This window comes from Dama dama, unplaced genomic scaffold (assembly GCF_033118175.1).
Source record: "Dama dama isolate Ldn47 unplaced genomic scaffold, ASM3311817v1 ptg000163l, whole genome shotgun sequence".
In the NCBI taxonomy this organism is placed as follows: domain Eukaryota; kingdom Metazoa; phylum Chordata; class Mammalia; order Artiodactyla; family Cervidae; genus Dama; species Dama dama.
In genome coordinates this window covers 13938-34261 of record NW_026870966.1, presented here as the reverse complement: position 1 = coordinate 34261, position 20324 = coordinate 13938, and the positions used below count along the sequence as shown (strand labels likewise).

General features: G+C 51.4%; 1 protein-coding gene across 1 annotated transcript; it reads right to left on the bottom strand.

The window, feature by feature from the left end:
• Window positions 1-8749: 8749 nt before the first annotated feature.
• Window positions 8750-14040, bottom strand: LOC133053702 (phospholipase A2 inhibitor and Ly6/PLAUR domain-containing protein-like). The gene is made up of 5 exons (XM_061138226.1): window positions 13971-14040; window positions 12555-12671; window positions 9689-9841; window positions 9160-9303; window positions 8750-8962 (listed from the first exon to the last, which is right to left on the bottom strand). The coding sequence occupies exons 1-5, from the start codon at window positions 14038-14040 to the stop codon at window positions 8817-8819; spliced, it is 630 nt and encodes a 209-aa protein (XP_060994209.1). The 3' UTR covers window positions 8750-8816.
• Between the last annotated feature and the right edge of the window lie 6284 nt (window positions 14041-20324).

The following is a 20324-nucleotide window of genomic DNA, read 5'->3' as shown; positions in this document are numbered from 1 at the left end:
CGATAATCTTATCAGAGTCAGGAAAATGGGCAAATGGTGGCTGCAGCGATTTCCTTGAGGGAGGTGAGAAAGGCCAATTTGCACTTGAATAAATCAGGGGTGGCGGGACAGAGAGGGACCTCTTAGATCTCTCTCAGGGCCGAGAAGGGGCCTGAGCAGTCAAGCCGGCTCCCCACAGATTTGAGTTCATCGACTCTTGCTTAAATTTGCTTGGTTTCCTGAAGCTACCTAAGGATTTAGAGTCACCCAGTCTAATGGCGTCCTTGTTTAAAATTTTACATAAAATCAACCGTCTTTGGGGCAATTTAAAAAAAAAAAAAACTTCTTGGCAAACAGATTCAGATCAAAATACCACCTTCTTATTACGAGAAGAGTCAATGCATTTTTGGCTAAAACTATATCTAATCTGGTATGTGGATCTTTATTATTCATCTCTGATCTACCTAGAAAAGTGGAATGGTCGGCTCAGGCCTTTATGTTTGCAGAGTCTGGAAACCCTTATGTCAGTAGTCTCCCATTCCCTTGAGGTTTTTTATATTATTATTACCACAGTTTAATTATCAGCTTTGCCTGCATCAGGGCTTCACTCCTGCGTGTGCGCGTTCTCTAGTGTCAGCGAGCGGCGTTCACTCTGGTTACGGTGTGCGGGCTTCTCATCACAGGGGCTTTGCTGACTGCGGAGCAGAGGCTTTTGGAGCCGGCTGTCAGTAGTCGTGGTGCTCGTGCTCAGTTGCCCTGAGGGACGTGGAGTCTTCCGAGACCTGGGATGGAAACTGAGAGCCCGGCAATGGCGGCGAGATTCTTACCCGCTTACTTTCATGTTGTGTGTTCCATAACATCAATTTGCTGTTGTTCAGGACCTCCGTCATGTCTGACTCTTTGCGACCCCATGGACCGCAGCACGCCTCGCTTCCCTGTCCTTCACGGTCTCCTGAAGTTTGCTCACGCTCCTGTTCCTTGAGTCAGTGAGTCCACGATGCCATCTATACCTCTCACCCTCTGCGGCCCTGTTCTCCTTTTGCCTTCAGTCTTTCCCAGCATCAGTTAAAGTGAAAGGCGCTCAGTTGTCTCTGACTTGTGGCAACCCCACTGACTGTGGAATTGTCCAGGCCAGAATACTGGAGTGGGCAGCCATTTCCTTCTCCAGGGGATCTTCCCACCCCAGGGATCGAACCCAGGTCTCCCGCATTGCAGGTGGATTCTTTATCATCTGAGCCACCAAGGAAGCCCTCCTAACATCAGGGTCTTTTCCAATCAGTCAGCTCTTCACATCTGGTGGCCATAGTATTGGAGCTTCAGCATCAGTCCTTCCAGTGAATATTCAGGGTTGATTTACTTCAGGATTGATTGGATTGATCTCCTTGCTGTCCAAGGGACTCTCAAGAGTCTTCTCCAGCACCACAGTTTGAAAGCATCAACTGTTTGGTGCTCAGCCTTTTTTATGGTCCAAAGCTCACGTCTGTACATGACTGCTGGAAAAACCATAGCTTTCACTATATGGACCTTTGTCAGCCAAGTGATGTCTCTGCTTTTGAATACGATGTGTAGGTTTCTCATAGCTTTTCTTCCAAAGAGCAAGTGTCTTTTAATTTCATGGCTGCAGTCACCGTCTGCAGTGATTTTGGATCCCAGGAAAATACAGTCTGTCACTCTTTCCAGTTTTCACTTATCAATATATGCAATCTTTGTGTGTCTGAGTCTGCAGTTTGTGGTTTATACCGACCCTTACTCATGGAAGCGTATTTCCTGATGCTTAATGCTGTGTGTGTGTGTGTGTGTGTGTGTGTGTGTGTGTGTGTGAGAGAGAGAGAGAGAATTCCACTCCTGGGTAATATATTGGTGGAGATTCTTTGAGGGGCTGGTTTGAAGTACATTCCTCCAAAGAGGATTTGCCCTCTCACCAGGTGATACTACATACATGGGACCACTTAGAGTTTTCAACTTGGGTTTTTCCACACTGATAACTACTTAGGAATTTTGCTCCAAATCGTTAACAGTAGAGATCATAAATGACAATACTGGAGTGGCTTGCCATTCCCTTCTCCAGGGGGTCTTCCCGACCTAGGGATCGAATCCAGGTCTCCTGCATTGCATGCAGATTCTTTACGATCAGAGCCCCAAAGGAAGCCATTGTTGGCTAGGAGTCTGCCGAGAGGTTTCCCTGTTTCCTCTCCTGTCCCCCCAGAGCTCAGGCCTCCCACTGACTTCCCCACCAGGCCCATCTCCCTTCATTTACCCTCAGGAGGAGCGCTCAGCTCTGCACTCCTGCAGCTCAGGGCCGTCTCCTGAGAGGCGTCTCTTCCTGAGCTGGGGCCCATGCTTTCTTTCCCTTTCCCTCTGCTCCCACCACATTGTCCTTCAGTCGCTAAGTCCTGTCCAACTCTCTGAGACCCCATGGACTGCAGCACGCCAGGCTTCCCTTTTCTTCACTATATCCCAGAGTGTGCTCCGATTCATGTCTGTTGAGTCGGTGATGCCTTCGAAACATCTCATCCTCTGTCACCCCCTTCTCCTCCTGCCCTCAGCCTTTCCCAGCATCAGGCGCTTTTCCAGTGAGTCAGCTCTTCACACGGAGAAGGCAATGTCACCCCACTCCAGTATTCTTGCCTGGAAAATCCCATGGACGGAGGAGCCTGGTAGGCTGCAGTCCATGGGGTCGCGAAGGGTCGGACATGACTGAGTGGCTTCACTTTCACTTTTCACTTTTATGCATTGGAGAAGGAAATGGCAACCCACTCCAGTGTTCTTGCCTGGAGAATCACAGGGATGGGGGAGCCTGGTGGGCTGCCGTCTATGGGGTCGCACAGAGTCAGACACGACTGAAGTGACTTAGCAGCAGCTCTTCACATCCGATGGCCAAAGTATTCCCACGACCTAGAGCCCTTTGAAAATCAAGCTCCGTGGTACTGGAATCAGTGACAAGGCAGACACCAACATCAGTGCTACCCATCGTATCAGTCTGGGTCCCACCAGGAGGCTGAAATCACACCAGTTAGTTTACCAAAGAATTAAATAAGGGATTAGTAAGGAGGTGGCTCAGTCGGTTTAGAATCTGCCTTCAATGCAGGGGACACAAGTTGGATTCCTGGTGTGGGAAGATCTCCTGGAGGAGGAAAGGGCAGCCCAGTCCAGTATTCTTTCGGGGAGAATTCCATGGACTGAGGAGCCTGGCGGGTTACATTCCATGGAGTCCCAAAGTCCGACACACCTTCGGGACTAAACCACCACCGTTAAACTAAAGAGGACAGACGACCCAGGTAGAACACAGAAGCGAGTGCCAGGAGCAGCCAGCACCCTTAGGGTTGGAGGAAGAAAAAATAGGGGTTGGAATTATTGAAATGTGGTTGTTTTGATGCTTGGAGGTGAACGCTTTGGGCTGAAATTCAGATCCTGAGGAGGGGGTGATCCCCGGCTGGTTCTGGTCTTACCCTGAGAACGTGCAGTGAGGCTAGTCCTGCAGGTCCTGGGGCGCTACAAACTGGACTCACCTGGGCGACCCTGCCCCGACCCCCGCTGCCAAAGCGGCCTCAAAGCACACCTGGGGTTCTGCTTCAGTGCCCTGCAAGATCCCGCCTCCCTCCACTAGCCTTGAGGTCGCGCTCTCTGTCGCTCCCCCTGCTGGCGGAGCCTGATGAGAAGCAGCTGGAGATAGAGTTGTGCCCAGCATCCCACAGCATCCAGGGGCGCGGTGCAGGGCGTCCTGCTGCAGACGCTGGAGGAGATGCGCGGGGACGCTGAGGCAGGGCTGGAGATGGCGCGCGGTCCAGACTCTAGCATGGGATGTCAGGGCCTGAGAGATCACGAGGCGAGGGGTCCGCCAGTCAGAATCCTGGGTTCTTGAAGGAAATGAGGGCTGTGACTAGGGGTTGGAGTGGGTGATGTCTGGTGACCAGGATTCCTGGGTCCTGAAGGGAAAGAGAATTTGGGGGATGGGATTCCTGATTTCTCTGGGGATCATCAGACTACGGAACTCCTCAAGGGAGTTGAGGGTTTGGACTCCTCAAAGGGGGCTATCTTGGTCTCTCAAGAGTAGATGTAATAGGTGTCTAGTCCCCCTGCGGAGGAGGAGGTGGATGCCCTGATTGCTGATGAAGGCGGTCTCCTTCCCATTGGGGATTGTGACATGAAGGAGGGGAGTCTGGGTTCCCCAGGGAGCTGGAATCCTTGGGCTTCTGAACTACAAAGGGTAAAACCTTAGGTATCTGGGATAGGGGGATAGACCTGCATCCCAAATGGGCTTTGAATCTTCACTGGGGAAAGGCTGGTTCTCTGGAGTCTCAGAACTCCTGGCTCCCCAGAGCGCTGTGGTCCTTGCTTCTAAATTCATGGCTGGTGGAAGGTCTCCATGTGGAGCAGGGATTTGGGGTCTGTGTGAGAGAACTGGAGACGCTTTGGTCCCGCTTGGGGCATCTGCCACCCTGAAGGCACTGCCGCCCACCTCCCGAGTATCTGATACCAGCCCCTGCCCACTTACTTCTGTTGCTCTCATTCACGGCAACCATGCAGGAGTCTTCATCAAGGGAGAAGTCTACAGTTCCTCACTGCATTTGAGACTGTCACACCTCACAGCTTAGTGGGTACCCTGCAGTTAGAGAATGGGGCTCTAGTGAAAGGTGCCGTAGTCTGTGGGCCATGACTCCCGAATCCAGACGGGGATGGGGTTGTGGGGTCTGAAGGAAGAAGGTCTCGTGTCTCCCTGGCTATTCATGGGCAGGACAGTGGTCACTGAACAGGGATCTGTCGGAAGCTCAGCAGGGATTCCATGGTCCTGAGAGCAAAGCTGCTTTCTGGGGCGGGGCAGAAAGCAAGTCCGATCAGGGAGCAAGTTTATGTAATTACAAGGCTGGGGACTTGGGATGCTAGACCCGCTGATAAAGCTAGGGGACCTTGAGGGGTCCTGCTGAAGGGTTCCATGGGCTTTAAAACTTCTAAAAATATTTTTACTGTTCTTTTTTCTCTTGTTGCCTGTGTTGGGTTCCTGCTTCCTGTTGGTTTTTCTCTAGTTGTGGTCAGTAAGGGCGACTCCCGAGTTGCGGTTTTGGGTTTCTCGTTTGTGCTGGTTTCTCCGGTTGCAGAGCACAGGCTTAGAGCATGAGCTCAGTAGTTGTGGTGAAGGGTCTTAGTCGCCCCAATGCATGTGGAAGCTTCGTGGACCTGGGATTGCACCCATGCCCCCGCGTTGGCAGGCAGATTCTGCACTGAAGCACAGGGGAAGTCCTTCATGGACTTGTGTGAACCTTCCCGTCCACCTGGTTCTCGGGAGTGGGATCACCTTCTGTGTGGGTACCAGGCTGTCTGAGTCTGGTAGGCAGTGGGTGCTCAGGCAGGGGTACCTGAGAGGGGATTTGCATCCCAGGTCAAAAAGAAAGATTGAGGACTAAGAGGATAAGGGCCTGGACTCCTTGGTCTTGAGAGAGCAGGCAGATAAGGGCCCAGAGACAAGGCATCTGGGTGCTGGGGAAAGTGGAGCTGCCTGAACTCCTGCATTTGAGGGAGGAGGACACCAGGGACCTGAACTTCTCAGAGTCCTGGGAGAGTCCTCATTTTTTTTCATACTAATGACAAATACTAATCATACTCTCATGTGATTTTGTAGAATTCAGATGTCTCATTTTGAGACACGACCTGGGATACAGCGAGCAGAGCCCATCCAAACCCATCCTTTCTCATAGATTTAAACCCACATGTTTTTTAGCTCGTCCTCCCTTGGGGACCCAGGCTTTCTCCCATTTACCTTCTGCCTTCTCCATGAACTTCAGTTCCCAGGACAGCTCTTCCCTTCTCCCTTGTGGACCTGGCAGAATATTCTCTCATACTTCTTATTTTGATGGTCCCAGGAATCCAGTGCCCTAGTCACTTAACCCAGACCCAGAGGGGTGCAGAGCAGCAAGGAGGCCTGCAGGAAGGTCTCAGCAGGAAGGACTCCAGACCCGGTGAGAGGGCGGGGCGCAAGGTCCAGACTCTAGCAAGGAATGTCTGGGCCTGAGAGATCACGGGGCGAAGGGTCCGCCAGTCAGAATCTGGTGTGCTTGAAGGGAATGAGGGCTCTGACTAGGGGTTGGAGTGGGTGACGACTGGTCACCAGGATTCCTGGGTCCTGAGGAAAACAGACTTTTGGGGGACGGGATTCCTGATTTGTCTGGGGATCATCAGACTATGGAACTCCTAAAGGGTGTTGAGGGTTTGGCCTCCTCGAAGGGGGCTATCTTGGTCTCTCAAGAGTAGAACTAGATCTAATAGGTGTCTAGTCCCCCTGTGGAGGTGGTGGATGCGCTGATTGCTGCTGAAGGCGGTCTCCTTCACACTGGGGATTCTGACATGAAGAAGGGGAGTCTGAGTTCCCCAGGGAGCTGGAATCCTTGGGCTTCTGAGCCACAAAGGGTATAAGAGGTAGGTGTCCAGGGTTGGGGGATAGGCCTACATCCAAAATGGGCTTTGAATCTTCACTGGGGGAAGGACTGCTCTCTGGAGTCTCAGAACTCCTGGGCTCCCCAGAGGGCTGTGGTCCTTGCTTCCTCATTCACGGCTGGTGGAAGGTCTCCATGCAGAGGAGGGGATTGGGGTCTGTGTGAGAGAACTGGAGTCCCTTTGGTCCCTCTTGGGGAATAGGAATTCCATCTGCATTGCCCTCGGGCCAGACAGCCCTTTGACAATCAGGGTGGCCTTTTGCAAGTGGCAAATGGCATCTACATGCAGAGTTATCGTGAGCATCCCACGTAGGCACGCCTGTACCTGCATTCTCTGTCTTGCACAATAATAGACTTGCAACCCCTCCTGGAAGCCCGGAACACGGGGAGCTCAGACTTTAGTCTCACCCTTTGCTCAGGGTGCCCTCCTCTCTGACACCATCTCTGACTTGACCCTGTCTGACTTCTCCACCCTGCGCTACCCTCCTGCCCAGGGGCCTCCTGCCTGGATCAAATCTCAGAAAGCAAGACCTGCTTTATTTCATGTGTCAGCGTCCCCCTGTGTTGTTCCCATTCACACAGCTGTGTGTCGGCACCCTTGGGTGTCACGGCTCTCTTTTGGAACGGTTGCCTTTTAAATCATGACTTTTCAAAGGGTTGTATTTTAGGCTCTGGAGGCAGCAAGTTGGTAGCGAGGCATCTGTCTCTGGGAGCATCCAAATAGAAAAGGTGGAGGAGTCACTGGCTGCCCTCAGCGTGAGTCTGTGCGGCACCTGCATGCTGGCAGGCCCTTGAAGGCAGGAATTCAAGAAAACATGTTGAATCTTGGTGTTGCCACTGGCAGAAGCAGAGGAGGTCCAAAAGCCTCCTCAGCTTAGCTGAAGTTCCTACTTGTCTGGATAATGATAAATTTGTGTCCATTGAGGTGAGGAACCCTGAAACTCGGAGAATCAACAGTGGCTTTGCCTGTGGTGTATTTTGAGGAGCGAATAAAAAAGTAGAAATTCTGTTGTGTGTCTGTTCTTTGGGTTTCAGGGCGGTGGAAGATGCTTGGGATTCTGTCAGCTGGAAGCCGAGACTTCTGGGTCTGAGGGAGGAGGGATGGGGGATGAGGACCCCAGGGTCCCTGGAGAGGAGGGGTGGTGGGATTGTGTGCAGGATAGAATTCCTGCACATCCCCAAAACTCCGCAGGGACCTTTGGTGCACTTGGGTTTTGTGCCCCTGTCATCTGCCATGAGAAGGACGTTAACCAGGGAGTCACAAATCCAGAAGACTCTGGAACCCCACGGAGGAGAACTAGAGTCCCCCTCCCAGACTGGAACCAAACCGACCAGCGCACAGCCAGAAACAGAGCTACCCCAGATACCTACAAACCCATAGGAAGAAGAGTGTTTCTTTTTACAAGTCTCAAGTGGGGCATGGTTTGTTACACAACATTACTCAGCATGAACAGACTAATACACCTTTGGTGTTTTAAACCACCGAGTTTGGGGACTGGTTTGTTACTGTAGCAGAACCCAGACTATCCTGATGGGTGCCAGAGTCTAGTAGCTGCCACACATGCCACTGAGGAAGTGGCAGCTATTAGGATGGTAACTCTTTGGCCAGACGCATTGTCCCAGAACCCACACTGCCTTCAAGGCGCTAGTGCAGGGTGCTCAGCCACTCAGTGGGGTCTGACCCTTGTGACTCCGTGGACTCTAGCCTGTCAGCCTCCTCTGTCCGTGGATTCTCCAGGCAAAGATCATGGAGTGGGTTCTCATGCCCTTCTCCAGGGGATCTTCCTGACCCAGGGATCAAACTGCGTCTCCCACATTGGCAGGCAGATTCTTTCCCGTTGAGCCACCAGGGAAGCCCCTTAAATGTGCTAGGCACTGCACTGAGTCCTTTTTTTGTGTTCTTTCATTGGACTCTTAAGACAGCCCTTTGAGGTTATAGCTATTATCTCTGCATTTTACAAACATGAACTCTGGGGCAAAAACAGGTTAACTAGGAGAGGTGATCATGGACTCTGGAGTCTGACCCTCCCAGCTGTTTGACCGAAGGCAAGTGAGACCACAATCCTTGCCTCAGTGTGTTCCTCTGTAAAATGGGGGCAATACTTTCAGCTTCACAGAGTTGTGATTATGACATGAGGTACTGCATGGAAAACAGTTAGCATGGGGACAAGGCAGGAAGTAATCCCTTAAGAAAAGGTAGCATCTTCCATTTCTTTCTTTCATAGATTGTGTTCCCAAGGGTTCAGACCCCTGCTTTTCTCATCCCATCTCCCCGAAATGCATCACATCACAAAGACTCAGGATTGTTCTGTTAACTTGCTTAATTTATAGACACATGGGAACTGTAGAAATTTCTAGAAACACAGCTGACAATGAATGGAGACCAGACACCACGTGGGCCTCAGTTCTTCACTCAGCCTTGCCAGAAGCCTGGGGGCTTGGACGACAGCTGGTCTTCTTGATGGTCAACAAACGAGAGCCTGAGGGCACCAGGGTCCCAGGCTTGCTGTGGCAGGCGGTCTCTGTACCACAGCCCCGGGCCGCAAATTTGATACCTGCGGGAGGGGATTATAGAGTACAGTCAGGATCTCCAATGCCTCCCTCCTCCTAGTCCAGGGTCACGTGCCCCAGGCACCTTCTCCCCCAGATCTTTGGAGCCACTCTCTCCCTTAGAACCTGGAAGAATGAGGCTGCAGTTCTGGGACTGTCTGGAATCCCTGTGCCCTCCTCCCGAATTCCAGGTGCCCCTTACCAGGCTGTGCGAGGCCAGACACGGTGACACAGTGGGTTTCCTCACCAACGCAGACCGCTTCCTGAGTCGAAGTGCATGTTTCCGTAAAGGCAGCGATGCAGGAAGGACACCGAAGGCCATTCTCTGTGTGGTTTCTCACGATCGCTGAAGAGGAGGGTGGAGGGGAAGGTAATCGGAGACGTTAGTCCCTTTCCCAACATCACAACCACTCAGGGGACACCAGTTGCTAACGCACACTGCATTTTCAGAAAACAATATTTGACTGCATTGGATCTTAACTGCGGCATGAGGAATCCAGTTCCCTGACCAGGGATCAAACCCCTGCAGAGAGCACATGGAGACTTAGTCAGTGGACCAGCAGGGAAGTCTCTGGATACTGTAGTTTACAGTAGAAGAAACCAAGGCTCAGCGCAAGGAGGACGCTCGTCCCTGAGTACAGGGCAGGTCAGGAGCAGGTGCTCACAGCCGGCTCTGGCGGGGGAAGGTGGGCAGGGAGGGACTCCAGCTGTGGGGCTCAGCCGGGGCTTACCGGGCATGGGCTCCTTGTTGCACCCATCGTTCTTGCAGCAGCGCCTCCTGGACCCCATGTAGTTCTCAGTGTTCATGGTGATGGCGAAGGATCCTGAGTCACACTCGCTGGATTTCGCACACCCCTTGTAGCTGGTCACCGCCAACGAGCCCTCTGCAGGATGGCCGTGGGCAGAAGGCTCAGTGGCCCCCGGTCTGGACCCTTGCCCTGGGTTGTCTCCCCCACCTGATAGTAGCTCCAGCCCACTGCTGTCTAGAGAGGTCTCTTCCAGCTACCCACATTCAAGCCCCTTTCTGCAGGGGGCATCATCTGAATGGATTATGAGGTATGCACCCCATCCTCCCCCTGTCCCCAGGCTGTGCTGGACTCTGCAGAGTGGCCCCTTCCACCCCAGGGACACCCCACTGCCATCCTGCAGGGGTCACACCTGGAGTGGTCTTTTCCAGACCACCTGTAACTAACCCCAATCCTCTGTAATGGTCTCTTCCAGTCTTCAGCCCTCCCCTGACCCCTGGAGTTCCTTCCACCAAATGCTGGGATGGGGCCGCCATCCCCACCTGCTGTCACACCCATTTCCTTCTCCATCTAAGGTAGACTCTTCCAGATTTCCCAGGGTCACTCCCCAGATTTCCTACCTATGGTCTCATGCTGCCCTCCTTGGCTACTCTCAGGTCTTGCCTGAAGTGGTCTCTTCCAGTCTCCCTGGCCTTCCCCTTCCCCACCACAGCTAGGGTGTCTCCTCCAGGCCTAGGGTTTCTGCTCTGTACACCACGTGTTTGGGTGTGTAGGGCTCAGTTGTGCCCGATTCTTTGCGACCTCATGGACTGTGCCCAGGGATCCTCTGTCCTTATATGTCTCTCTCTCTATGACAAATTTGGGAATCCCAGGGTGCCAGGGTCCAGCCTCGGCAGGATCCAGGTGGTACCCTCAGGATGAACGGCGTCGGCGAGAGAGAAGACACGTGAGACCAGCCTTGATAGTGCCAAGTCTGTGAGGGAGATAGATAGAGAGAGAGAGAGAGAGAGAGAGAGAGAGAGAGAGAGAGACACCAGACGGGGGGTGCAGCAGAGTCTGGCAATGCTGAATTTTTTTACCGTGGGGTTTATACCCTAAATTAGTACATTTCTAAGGGGAAGATAGTTTAACATTACATCAGCTTGTTCTTCACGAAACCAGGGTGTTTTCTGCATACTTCTTTGTTTATGAGGGTCTTGTACATTATCTTCTGGCCTTGGGGCCTATTAATATTTTATGCAGGTCAGGTGAATGTAAACCTATTTTCTGTTTCTATGGTGACCTTAACTTAAAGGTAGCAGTCTCATAGGGCAACAGTACAGAGTAGAAGTATAACCTTGTTAACACAAAAATTAATCCTTCTGCAGAAATTGTCAGTTGCGTTTATCTAAGAAGTTTATCCCAGACTGACTCTGCGACTTTGGTGAGGCAGCTTCTGCCTAGCACTCTTGGCTGACAGTTAACAACCATCTCATTGTTACCACACTAGGGCTAAGTTCTTATTTCTCTAGATCTTTAACTATATTAACAATGGTTTCTATAACACAATCTTATCACATTAAAACAAAAACACAGCAAGCAAAACAGCAAGCAAATGTTAACTCAATAGCTACTTTTAGAATAATTTTTCTTGTGTTTTCTAATAGGACTCCTTCACCCCTCAAAAATGCTCTATGTCTATTAGGGCTTTTATATAATCAGGTTCTTTATGCTATTTTATGATTAGGATATTATAAGCAATCATGCATATTAGTACCAAGGGCATAAATATATTTGGCTAACAAACTACCAGCAAAGGAGTTTAAATTAAAACACTCCGTTCACCCTGGATAATCTCATAAAATACCACCACCAGGGAAACTTATTGATTAAAGTTCTAAATTGATTCTTATTTGGGAAGAGATCGGGGAAGGCCTTCTGGCTGTGTCACAGAAATTAGGGAGTAGTCTGTTGAGGCAGGCATCAGAAAGACAGGTATCATCTTTAAGGTGAGCGCCGGGGGCAGCTTTTCGAAATCCCTGAAAACCTGATTTGCCTTGCTTGTCAGGCTTTCTCCTCGTGACCTTGTCATGGGTGGGATCTCGTGAGCTGGCCTTTTAGAAACCCCTGAAAACCTGATCCGACTTGCCTGTCACGTTTTCTCCCTGATGACCTTATCAAGGGTGGGATCTCGTGTACCGCCTCCCAGCACCAGGGGGTGCAGTGGTAAAGAACCCCCCTGCCAATGTAGGAGATGCAAGAGACGCAGGTTCCATCCCTGGGTGGGGAATATCCCCTGGAGGAAGAAATGGCAAACCTCTCCAGTACTCTTGCCTGGAAAATCCCATGGACAGAGGAGCCTGGTGGGTTACACTCCATGGGGTCGCAAAGAGTCAGACACAACTGAGCTTGCACCCAACTCAAACCAGCCCCCGTATCTCCCGCTTTCTCTTCAGGAACAATAGCTTAACATCCCACATCTCTGGGAGACCCCTCGCAGCCCAAGAGAATCAACCTGATCACATTCTTTGCAACTCACCCAAGTCTGCTGTACACCCACCCCTCACCTTTTACATATCACATTTCCCCTTCTCTGGATTTCTCTCTTCCCCCATGTCCTTTGCTTTCCTAATTCCCTCTTTGGTAACAAAGTCTGTATCTGCCCCTCCTCCTCCTCTCTTTGGAGTCTCATCTTCAGAAATCCTTGGCCATAGTGGTTTCCGTCATTCCACCAGATTCTCTGTTCAACACCCACCTCGAGATTGCCTTTCCCTCTTTCCTGACATACTCATCACTCAAAGGTTCCTCCCCATGCATGGTGGTATCTGCCGCCCACCTCCCCAGCATCTGATACCAGCCCCTGCCCACTTACTTCTGTTGCTCTCAGTCAAGACAACCATGCAGGAGTCTTCATCCGGGGCACAAGTCTGCAGTTTTCCACTGCAGTTGGGACCGTCACTGGTACACACCTCACAGCTTAGCGGGTACCCTGCAGTTAGAGAGCGGGGCTCTAGTGAAAGGCGCCTTAGTCTGTGGGCCACGACTCCCGAATCCAGACGGGGATGGGGTGAGGGTTCTGAAGGAAAAGTTCTGGTGTCTCCCTGTTTATTCAAGGGCAGGACAGTGGCCGCTGAATAGGGATCTGTTGGAAGCTCGGCAGGGATGCCATGGTCCTGAGAGCAAAGCTGCTTTCTGGGGCAAGGCAGAAAGCAAGTCCGATCAGGGAGCAAGTTTATGTAATTACAAGGCTGGGGACGTGGGATGCTAGACCCGCTGATAAAGCTAAGGGACCTTGAGGGGTCCTGCTGAAGTTTTCCATGGACTTAAAATTTTTTTTTAATATTTTTAATTTTCTTTTTTCTCTTGTTGCCTGTGTTGGGTTCCTGCTTCCTGTTGGTTTTTGTCTAGTTGCGTTGAGTAGGGGCAACTCCCTAGTTGCGGTTCTGGGTTTCTCATTTGTGTTGGTTTCACCGGTTGCAAAGCACAGGCTTAGAGCATGAGCTCAGTAGTTGTGGTGAAGGGTCTTAGTCGCCCCAATGCATGTGGAAGCTTCGTGGACCAGGGATTGCACCCGTGTCCCCCGCTTTGGCAGGCAGATTCTGCACTGAAGCACAGGGGAAGTCCTTCATGGACTTGTGTGAACCTTCCCGTCCACCTGGTTCTCGGGAGTGGGATCACCTTCCGTGTGGGTACCAGGCTGTCTGAGTCTGGTAGGCAGTGGGAGCTCAGGCAGGGGTACCTGAGAGGGGATTTGCATCCCAGGTCAAAAAGAAAGATCGAGGACTAAGAGGATAAGGGCCTGGACTCCTTGGTCTTGAGAGAGCAGGCAGCGGGGGTCCAGACAGAAGGTAACTTGGAAAGGTCCTGGGGAAAGTGGAGCTGCCTGAACTCCTATATCTGAGGGAGGAGGACACTGGGGACCTGAGCTCCTTAGAGTCATGGGAGGAAGGAAATCTCTCACCCTCGCCTCATGTTTTTTCATACCAATGACAAATACTAATCATACTCTCTGATTTTCCAGAATGTAGGTGTCTTATTTGGAGACACTGCCTGGGATACAGGGAGCAGAACCCATCCAAACCCATCCTTTCACAGAGATTTAAACCCACATTTTTTTAGCTCTTCCTCCCTTGGGGACCCAGGCTTTCTGCCCTTTACCCTCTGCCTTCTCCATGAATTTCAGTCCCAGGACACCTTCTCTTCCCCTTCTCCCTTGAGGACATGGCAGAATGTTCTCTCATACTCCTTGTTTTGAGGGTCCCAGGAATCCAGAGCCCTAGTCACTTACCCAGACCCAGGAGGGTGCAGAGCAGGGTGGAGGCCAGCAGGAAGGTCTCAGGTTTCATGGAAGGCTTCATGATGGATGGATGACTGACCCTGCATTCCCAGGTCCCCAGCTGTTCTTATAGGGAGCTGAGAAGGGGCGGGTCTGGACCTACCTTACCCCTAGGCTTAGAAATGATGATGTAAGCCCTGGGGGTAGGTCTCTGCAGCTCTGAGTGGCGGAGACCGAACCAGAATCCAAAAGGAGCAGTGGCATCTTGTGCCCAGGCCCCTCCTCCATGCAGCCCCAGGCATCTCGTCTTCCAATCTTCTCTTGCATCTGGTCCCACCGCCCTGCCCTCACCCTCTTTTATCTTCCCTGAAGCCTAAGATCAGAATCAGGTCATTTTGTTTCCTTTAGGGTAGAGCAGCTGCTAGGACTCAGGTACGCACCCTCACCCCGTTCTCTCCTTTTCCAAGGAGGTGCCCAATGTTGCTGAGGCCCCACCTGTGGGCGCCAAGCAAGTCCAGGCTTGTTCCGCCACGGCATGCTTGGCTCATACTCGCTTTTCCGTGTTTGGTTTGTCTCCATCTCCGACCCCAACCCAGGATGCACTTGGGTCTCTCGGAGACTGAACAGAGGGGTGCTTGTTCAGGGCATGGGGATCGTAGGAGTTCACACTGGAAAACTGAGGCATGGTTGGAAGCAGTCAAGACTGGGTGTGTGTCTGGCTCGGGCACATACTTTGTGTTTTACTGAGGTCCTTTAACACTGTCTACCTCAGGCCTGATCTTCAGGGATCAGAGATTTTTCTCATGTGTGTGTATGTGTGTGTGTTAGTGTTTGTGTGTGTGTGTGTGTGTGTTTGTGTTGGGCGTGGGGAGGTTAGCCAGCCAGCCAGCCATGGAGGGGGATCTTGTTCCGGTAGGCTCCCGGCTTCCTGAAAGAATCCACTCAAGTTTGCTGGCCTCTTGCTTTCGAGGCTTCAGTTGGGGCGCTGAGGATGGCGAATTTCTGCTGGGGACCAATCCTGCAGGCCAAGCCGGTTGCTAGAAATCCTGGTGTGAAATTGACCAGGAGCAGGGGCTAGAGAGACCCCTGGCCCCAGCGAGGCCGGGAAAGCTCTTTGCTAGGGAACTCGGCGCCTTGGGCTGCGGGCAGACACACTAGGCATGCGCAGTGGTGACGTAACCGCAGGCGCGCCGCGGTTTGAGAGGCCGGAGCCTCGTGCGCTTGCGCAGTGAAGGCCGCACGGGGCGCACCCTCTGGGAGCCCCCCCCAGACTCAGCTCTTCATGCATCTTTTGGGTCAGGCGAAGCCCACACGACGTTGACATGCCGGAGATCCGCCTCCGCCATGTGGTGTCCTGCAGTAGCCAGGACTCGGTGAGGGACTGGCGTGGGGGAGGGTGGAAGAAGTAAAGGAATTCGTCAGGGGCTCTAGGAGAACTTCGGGAGTCTGAAAGGTGTGGAAAAATAATCCGTCTGCGGGGTGCCAAGAAAGAGCTTGAGTGGGGTTCTTAAGAATTGCAGTTTGGGAGACAGAGATTCCGATAAACGGAGTATTGGCAAAGGGAATCAGGGGCTTATGAGGACAGAGGTCGGCAGGTTGTTAAAGTCGTGTGGAGAGAATTCTAATTGACTGTGATACACGTAAAGAAATATTTGACTTTAAAGAAGAAGCTGCCCTGAGTTACTGGAGGGTAAGGGTCTGATGAGTACCTTGAGTTTCTGGCGCATATTCTGGATGCTTTTGTGAATACAATAAGTGGTCCAAAGATCAGATTGCCCTGTAGCTGCGACCGGCTTGGTCAGAATTCCAGTGTGGCTCCCGGGGTCAATCTTAGAGAAAACTTGTAGCAATGAGGCCTTCGTTTTGGTTTTTCTTTCACAGAGGGGACTTTGTGGAATTCTAAGGAGTGTCATGGGAGAATTTCTGGGAGGCCATAGGGAATTCTGGAGAGATGTGGCATAGAGGAATTTGCTGAGAGAAAAGCAGGGTGTTTTGTTTCCTGGGAAGGAGCAGAGGTGAATTTCCAGGGGAAAATGTTGGAGGGGACTCCAGGTAGAGTGTGGGGGGATTTATTATTTTCATACTGGAAGGTTTTGTATTGGGGTATAGCCAGATAACAGTGTTGTGAGAGTTTAAGGTGAACAGCAAAGGGACTCAGACAATCATACACATGTGTCCACTCTTCCCCAAAGCCCAGAGTGTGCGGGGATTAATAAGGAAACCACAAGCTGGATGATGTCAGAGGGCTTGAGAGAACTCTCAGAGTCATCTGAGAACTGGGTCATAGCTGTCATCTCTGAACCCTAACACTGCCTTTTCTACTCTTCTCTCCAGACCTACTGTGCAGAAAACCTTCTCAAGGTGGACACTTAGTGCAAATGGCGGGCAGCCAAGGTGCGTGAGAAGACCATCTCTGTGGTGCTCCAGGTGATTGTGCCAGCCCCGCCATCTTTTTTTTTTTTTTTTGCCCTCTCTGCTGGGTGGCATGAGGGATTTTAGGTCTCTGACCGGGAATGGAACTGGAGCCCCCTGCCCTGGAACCTCAGAGGCTTAACCACTGGACCCCCAGAGAAGTCTCCCTCCCTCCATCTCCTTAATAGAAATCTATAGGTCCAGGCTCCAGACCCTACTCTTGGGTTAAATGGCCATGAGCTGCTGTACTTTCTCTTCTGTCCTCACCACCTCACCTGGACAATGAGCCTTGTGGTCCCTGTGCCCTTAGCAGGGGAGATAGGTGATCCAAGGACTAGGCCAGGAATGAATCCGTGTGTGGTCCAGGTCTGTTGCTGCTCTTTTCAGAGCCTTGTCATCCTCAGTTGGAACAGAGTAAACCATTGCCACGCATTCTGCCTTCTAAAGGGCTTTGAACTGGAAAGTGAGTCATATCATCTAAGCCAATCAAGCTCATTTTAAAGATGGGGAAACTGAGGCCTGTGAAGGGCCAAAGTGCAGTGTTCAGTCTCAGCAACCGTTGTGGACGGCTCAGTGCTTTGGTATATGCTTGGTGAAGTTGTAGGGAGCCAAGGGAAAAGGGAAGTTTGACCCAGGATGGTGACAAAATTCCCAGCAGGCGGCTCCCATCAGGCGTAAGGAACCTGTGGGAGACGTGAGTTAGAGTGTTCCCAGGTGCTGCCTGGGTGTTCCCCTGCATGATCTGGCTCTCCAGGGAGTCGGATGACGTTGGAGCTGTTATCACCCCTCACACATGGCGGTGCTGAGACCTGACCCCAGTGTGGGTGCTCTCGCCACCTTTTTCTTGCTTCTTTGTGTCCGTATGTTGACTTCCTTTCTTTTTTATATTTATTCCTATTTGGCTGCGTTGGGTCTTAGTTACAGCATGTGGGATCTGGTTTCCTGGCCAGAATTGGGAACCTGGGCCGCCTTCATTAGTAGCATGAAGTCGTAACTATTGGACCTCCTGGGATGTCTCTGTCTTCAAAAAAAAATTTTTTTTATTTTTAAATTTTGGCTACTCCACATGACATTTTGGGGCCTTAGTTCCTCACCTAGCGATTGAACCTGCCGCCCAGCCCCCTGCTCCGTTGGAGGCGTGGATTCTCACCCACTGGACCACCACAGAAGTCCTCAACTGCTTGATTTTGGCCACATTCATCCCTCCGATGTAAGGATGTTTGGGAAAGGATGGTCGGGACTAGGCCTACCGGATTGTGTTAAATATATTATTGTCTGTCTTACCCAGTGGCTCTGAAAATGTTTTGGTTCATAGACCTTTTTGCAACTTAGAAGCTGAGAATTCTCCTCCCAGGAATTATACAAACCACAGATTTTGTGAGTTATTTTTGGACTTTAACTATTTCATAGTTTCCAAACATAGTACATCATACTAATGAGAGCTAACAGTTTATTCACAGTTACAACTCTTTGGGAATACCCTGGTGGGCCAATGGTTAGGATTCCACTCCATGCCACTAGGCCCAGTTTGCAGGCCCAACTTGGGAAGATGCCCCCCACCCCCTAAAAAAAACAAAACTGCCAGTCACCATTCTAAATGCCTCATAGGGGTTAGTTCACGGAATCCTCATAAAAATCCCATGACCTCAAATCTATTGTTATCCCCGTGTTTGATGAAGAAACTAGGCCCAGAGAGATTATGAAATTTGCCTAGAGCCAGTATTTTAAGCAGAGAGAGATGCAGGTGGCTGACAAGTTAATCTCAGGTGGAATTCAAGTCCCCATCTCTCCCTCTTACTCTCCCTGTGACCTCAGGCAAATGGTTTCATTTCTCAGAAGCTGTTTTCTCATCTGTCCATGGAAGATCATGTGATCCGAGCCCAGGGTTACCGTGAAAATCCGGTGACATAATGTTTGCAAAATGCGCTGTCACCACGCAGGTGTTTGTGTAAAGGGGGGATGCACGTGTGTATTAGTGCCTGATCCTGCTGGGCTCTTTTCTGATCAGGAGCATCCCCTTTCATTCTGCACCTCTGTTGGAGTGGGAGCAAGGAGAGACAGGAAGTGGGGAGTGAGAGAGCCTGAGGAACCAGACGAGGCTCCGGCTTCTCTGCCTGGGAGACCGAGGGGGACGTGGCCTCTGACACCAAAATATAGGCCCTAGAGCAGGGGGGCAGCCTGAGATGTTCATCCGCTGGTTGGGATGTCCAGGTTTGCTGTGACTTTGGTACACACAAGGAACAGTATCCAAGGGAGAGCCGGGATGGGCCTGGAGCCGGGGCAGAGCTATAGGAGTTTCAGCACAGAGACGGGCCCTGAGACTTGAGAGCGGATGGATTCACGTGTTCTTTATTCGTAGCAGCGCCTTCTGTAGGCCCCGCACTGTTGTAGGCACACAGTGCCGCAGACATCAGAAGACAAACATATCAGACCTGTGGAGATTTTATATTGGCAAGGAAAGACTGACAGATCAGTAAGTCAAATGTATGTCAGATGCCGCATGCTGGGGAGGAAATTACACGGTCAGGAGGAATGAGGAACGTCTCCAGTGGGAGAGGAGGCAGTGGCAAGGGGTTTTTTGACTTTTTTTTTTTAGTATTTATTTATTTGGCTGAGTTGGGTCTTAGTGGTGGCATGCAGTATCCTTTAGTTGTTGGACCTGGGATCTAGATCCCTGACCAGGGATGGAACTTGGGTCCCTGCGTTGGGAGTGTGGAGTCTCAGACCCTGAACTGCCAGGGAAGTCCCAAGATGTTGAGGTTTTACCACAAGGATTGAAATTGTGGAATTAGAAAGCAGTGTTGTCTTGTAGTCAGTGCGTTGGGTCTGAATTTCTCTGCCAGTCATTCACTGTGTGTGACCTGTGAGCCATTGATTTTCCTGTCTGCATCTCAGTTTCCCCATCTGTAAAGCTGGGGGAGTTAACTGACCCTGCCTCCCCGTGTGGTCGGGAGGATTCCATGATGCCCGGTCGAGGAAGAGCTTTGCTCAGCGTGGTAGACAAAATAACGGCCCCCTAAAGGTGTCACAGTCTTTGCTGGTGACTCTGTGGTAATGAATCTGCTGATGCAGGAAACGCAGGTTCAATCCCTCAGTTGGGAACATCCCCTGAAGAAGGAAAGGGCAACCCACTACAGTATTCTTGCCTGGGACATCCCATGGACAGTGGAACCCAGTGGGCTACAGTCTGTGGGGTCGCAAAGAGTTGGACATGACTGGCCAACTGAGTACACAGATACACACACAGACACACACACACACAGACGTTATCTGCATCCTAATCCCCAGAACCTGTACATGTGTGCTTTACATGGAGAAAGGGACTCTGTGAGGATTTTTAAAAAATATTTATTTATTTGGCCACATTGAGTCTCAGTTGGGGCATGCGGGATCTTCTGTATTTGTTGCGGTGTGCGGAATCTTTTAGCTGTAGCATGTGAAATCTTAGCTGCAGTTTGTGGGATCTAGTTCCCTGACCAGGGTTCAAACCCAAACACTCTGTATTGGGAGGGCAGAGTTTTAGCCACTGGACCACCAGGAAGTCCCTGTAAGGATCTCGAGGTGGGCAGATGGGCCTGGATGATTTGGGGGGAGGCAGGGTCATCACAAGAGTCCTTATCAGAGGAGGAGGGCGACTGGAGAACCAGTCAGAGGAGCTGTGGGGATGGAAGCAGAGGCTGGAGCGATGCCACTGCTGGCTCTGGAGATGGAGGAAGGGGCCACCGCCGAGGAGGGCAGGGACTCCAGAAGCTGGAAATAAGATGAGGAAACGATTCACCCCCAGAAGGTCCAGAAGGAGCGCAGCCCAGCTGACGCTGGCTGTAGCCCGGCCTCGTGACCTCTGGGAGCTTAGACAGGTGCTTCCCGTCTCAGTGGCTCCCTGTGAAATGGAGATCAAGATAGCTCCTGGCTCCCAGAGGTGTCGACTCGTCTTACTGGGATTACGGGTCTGCC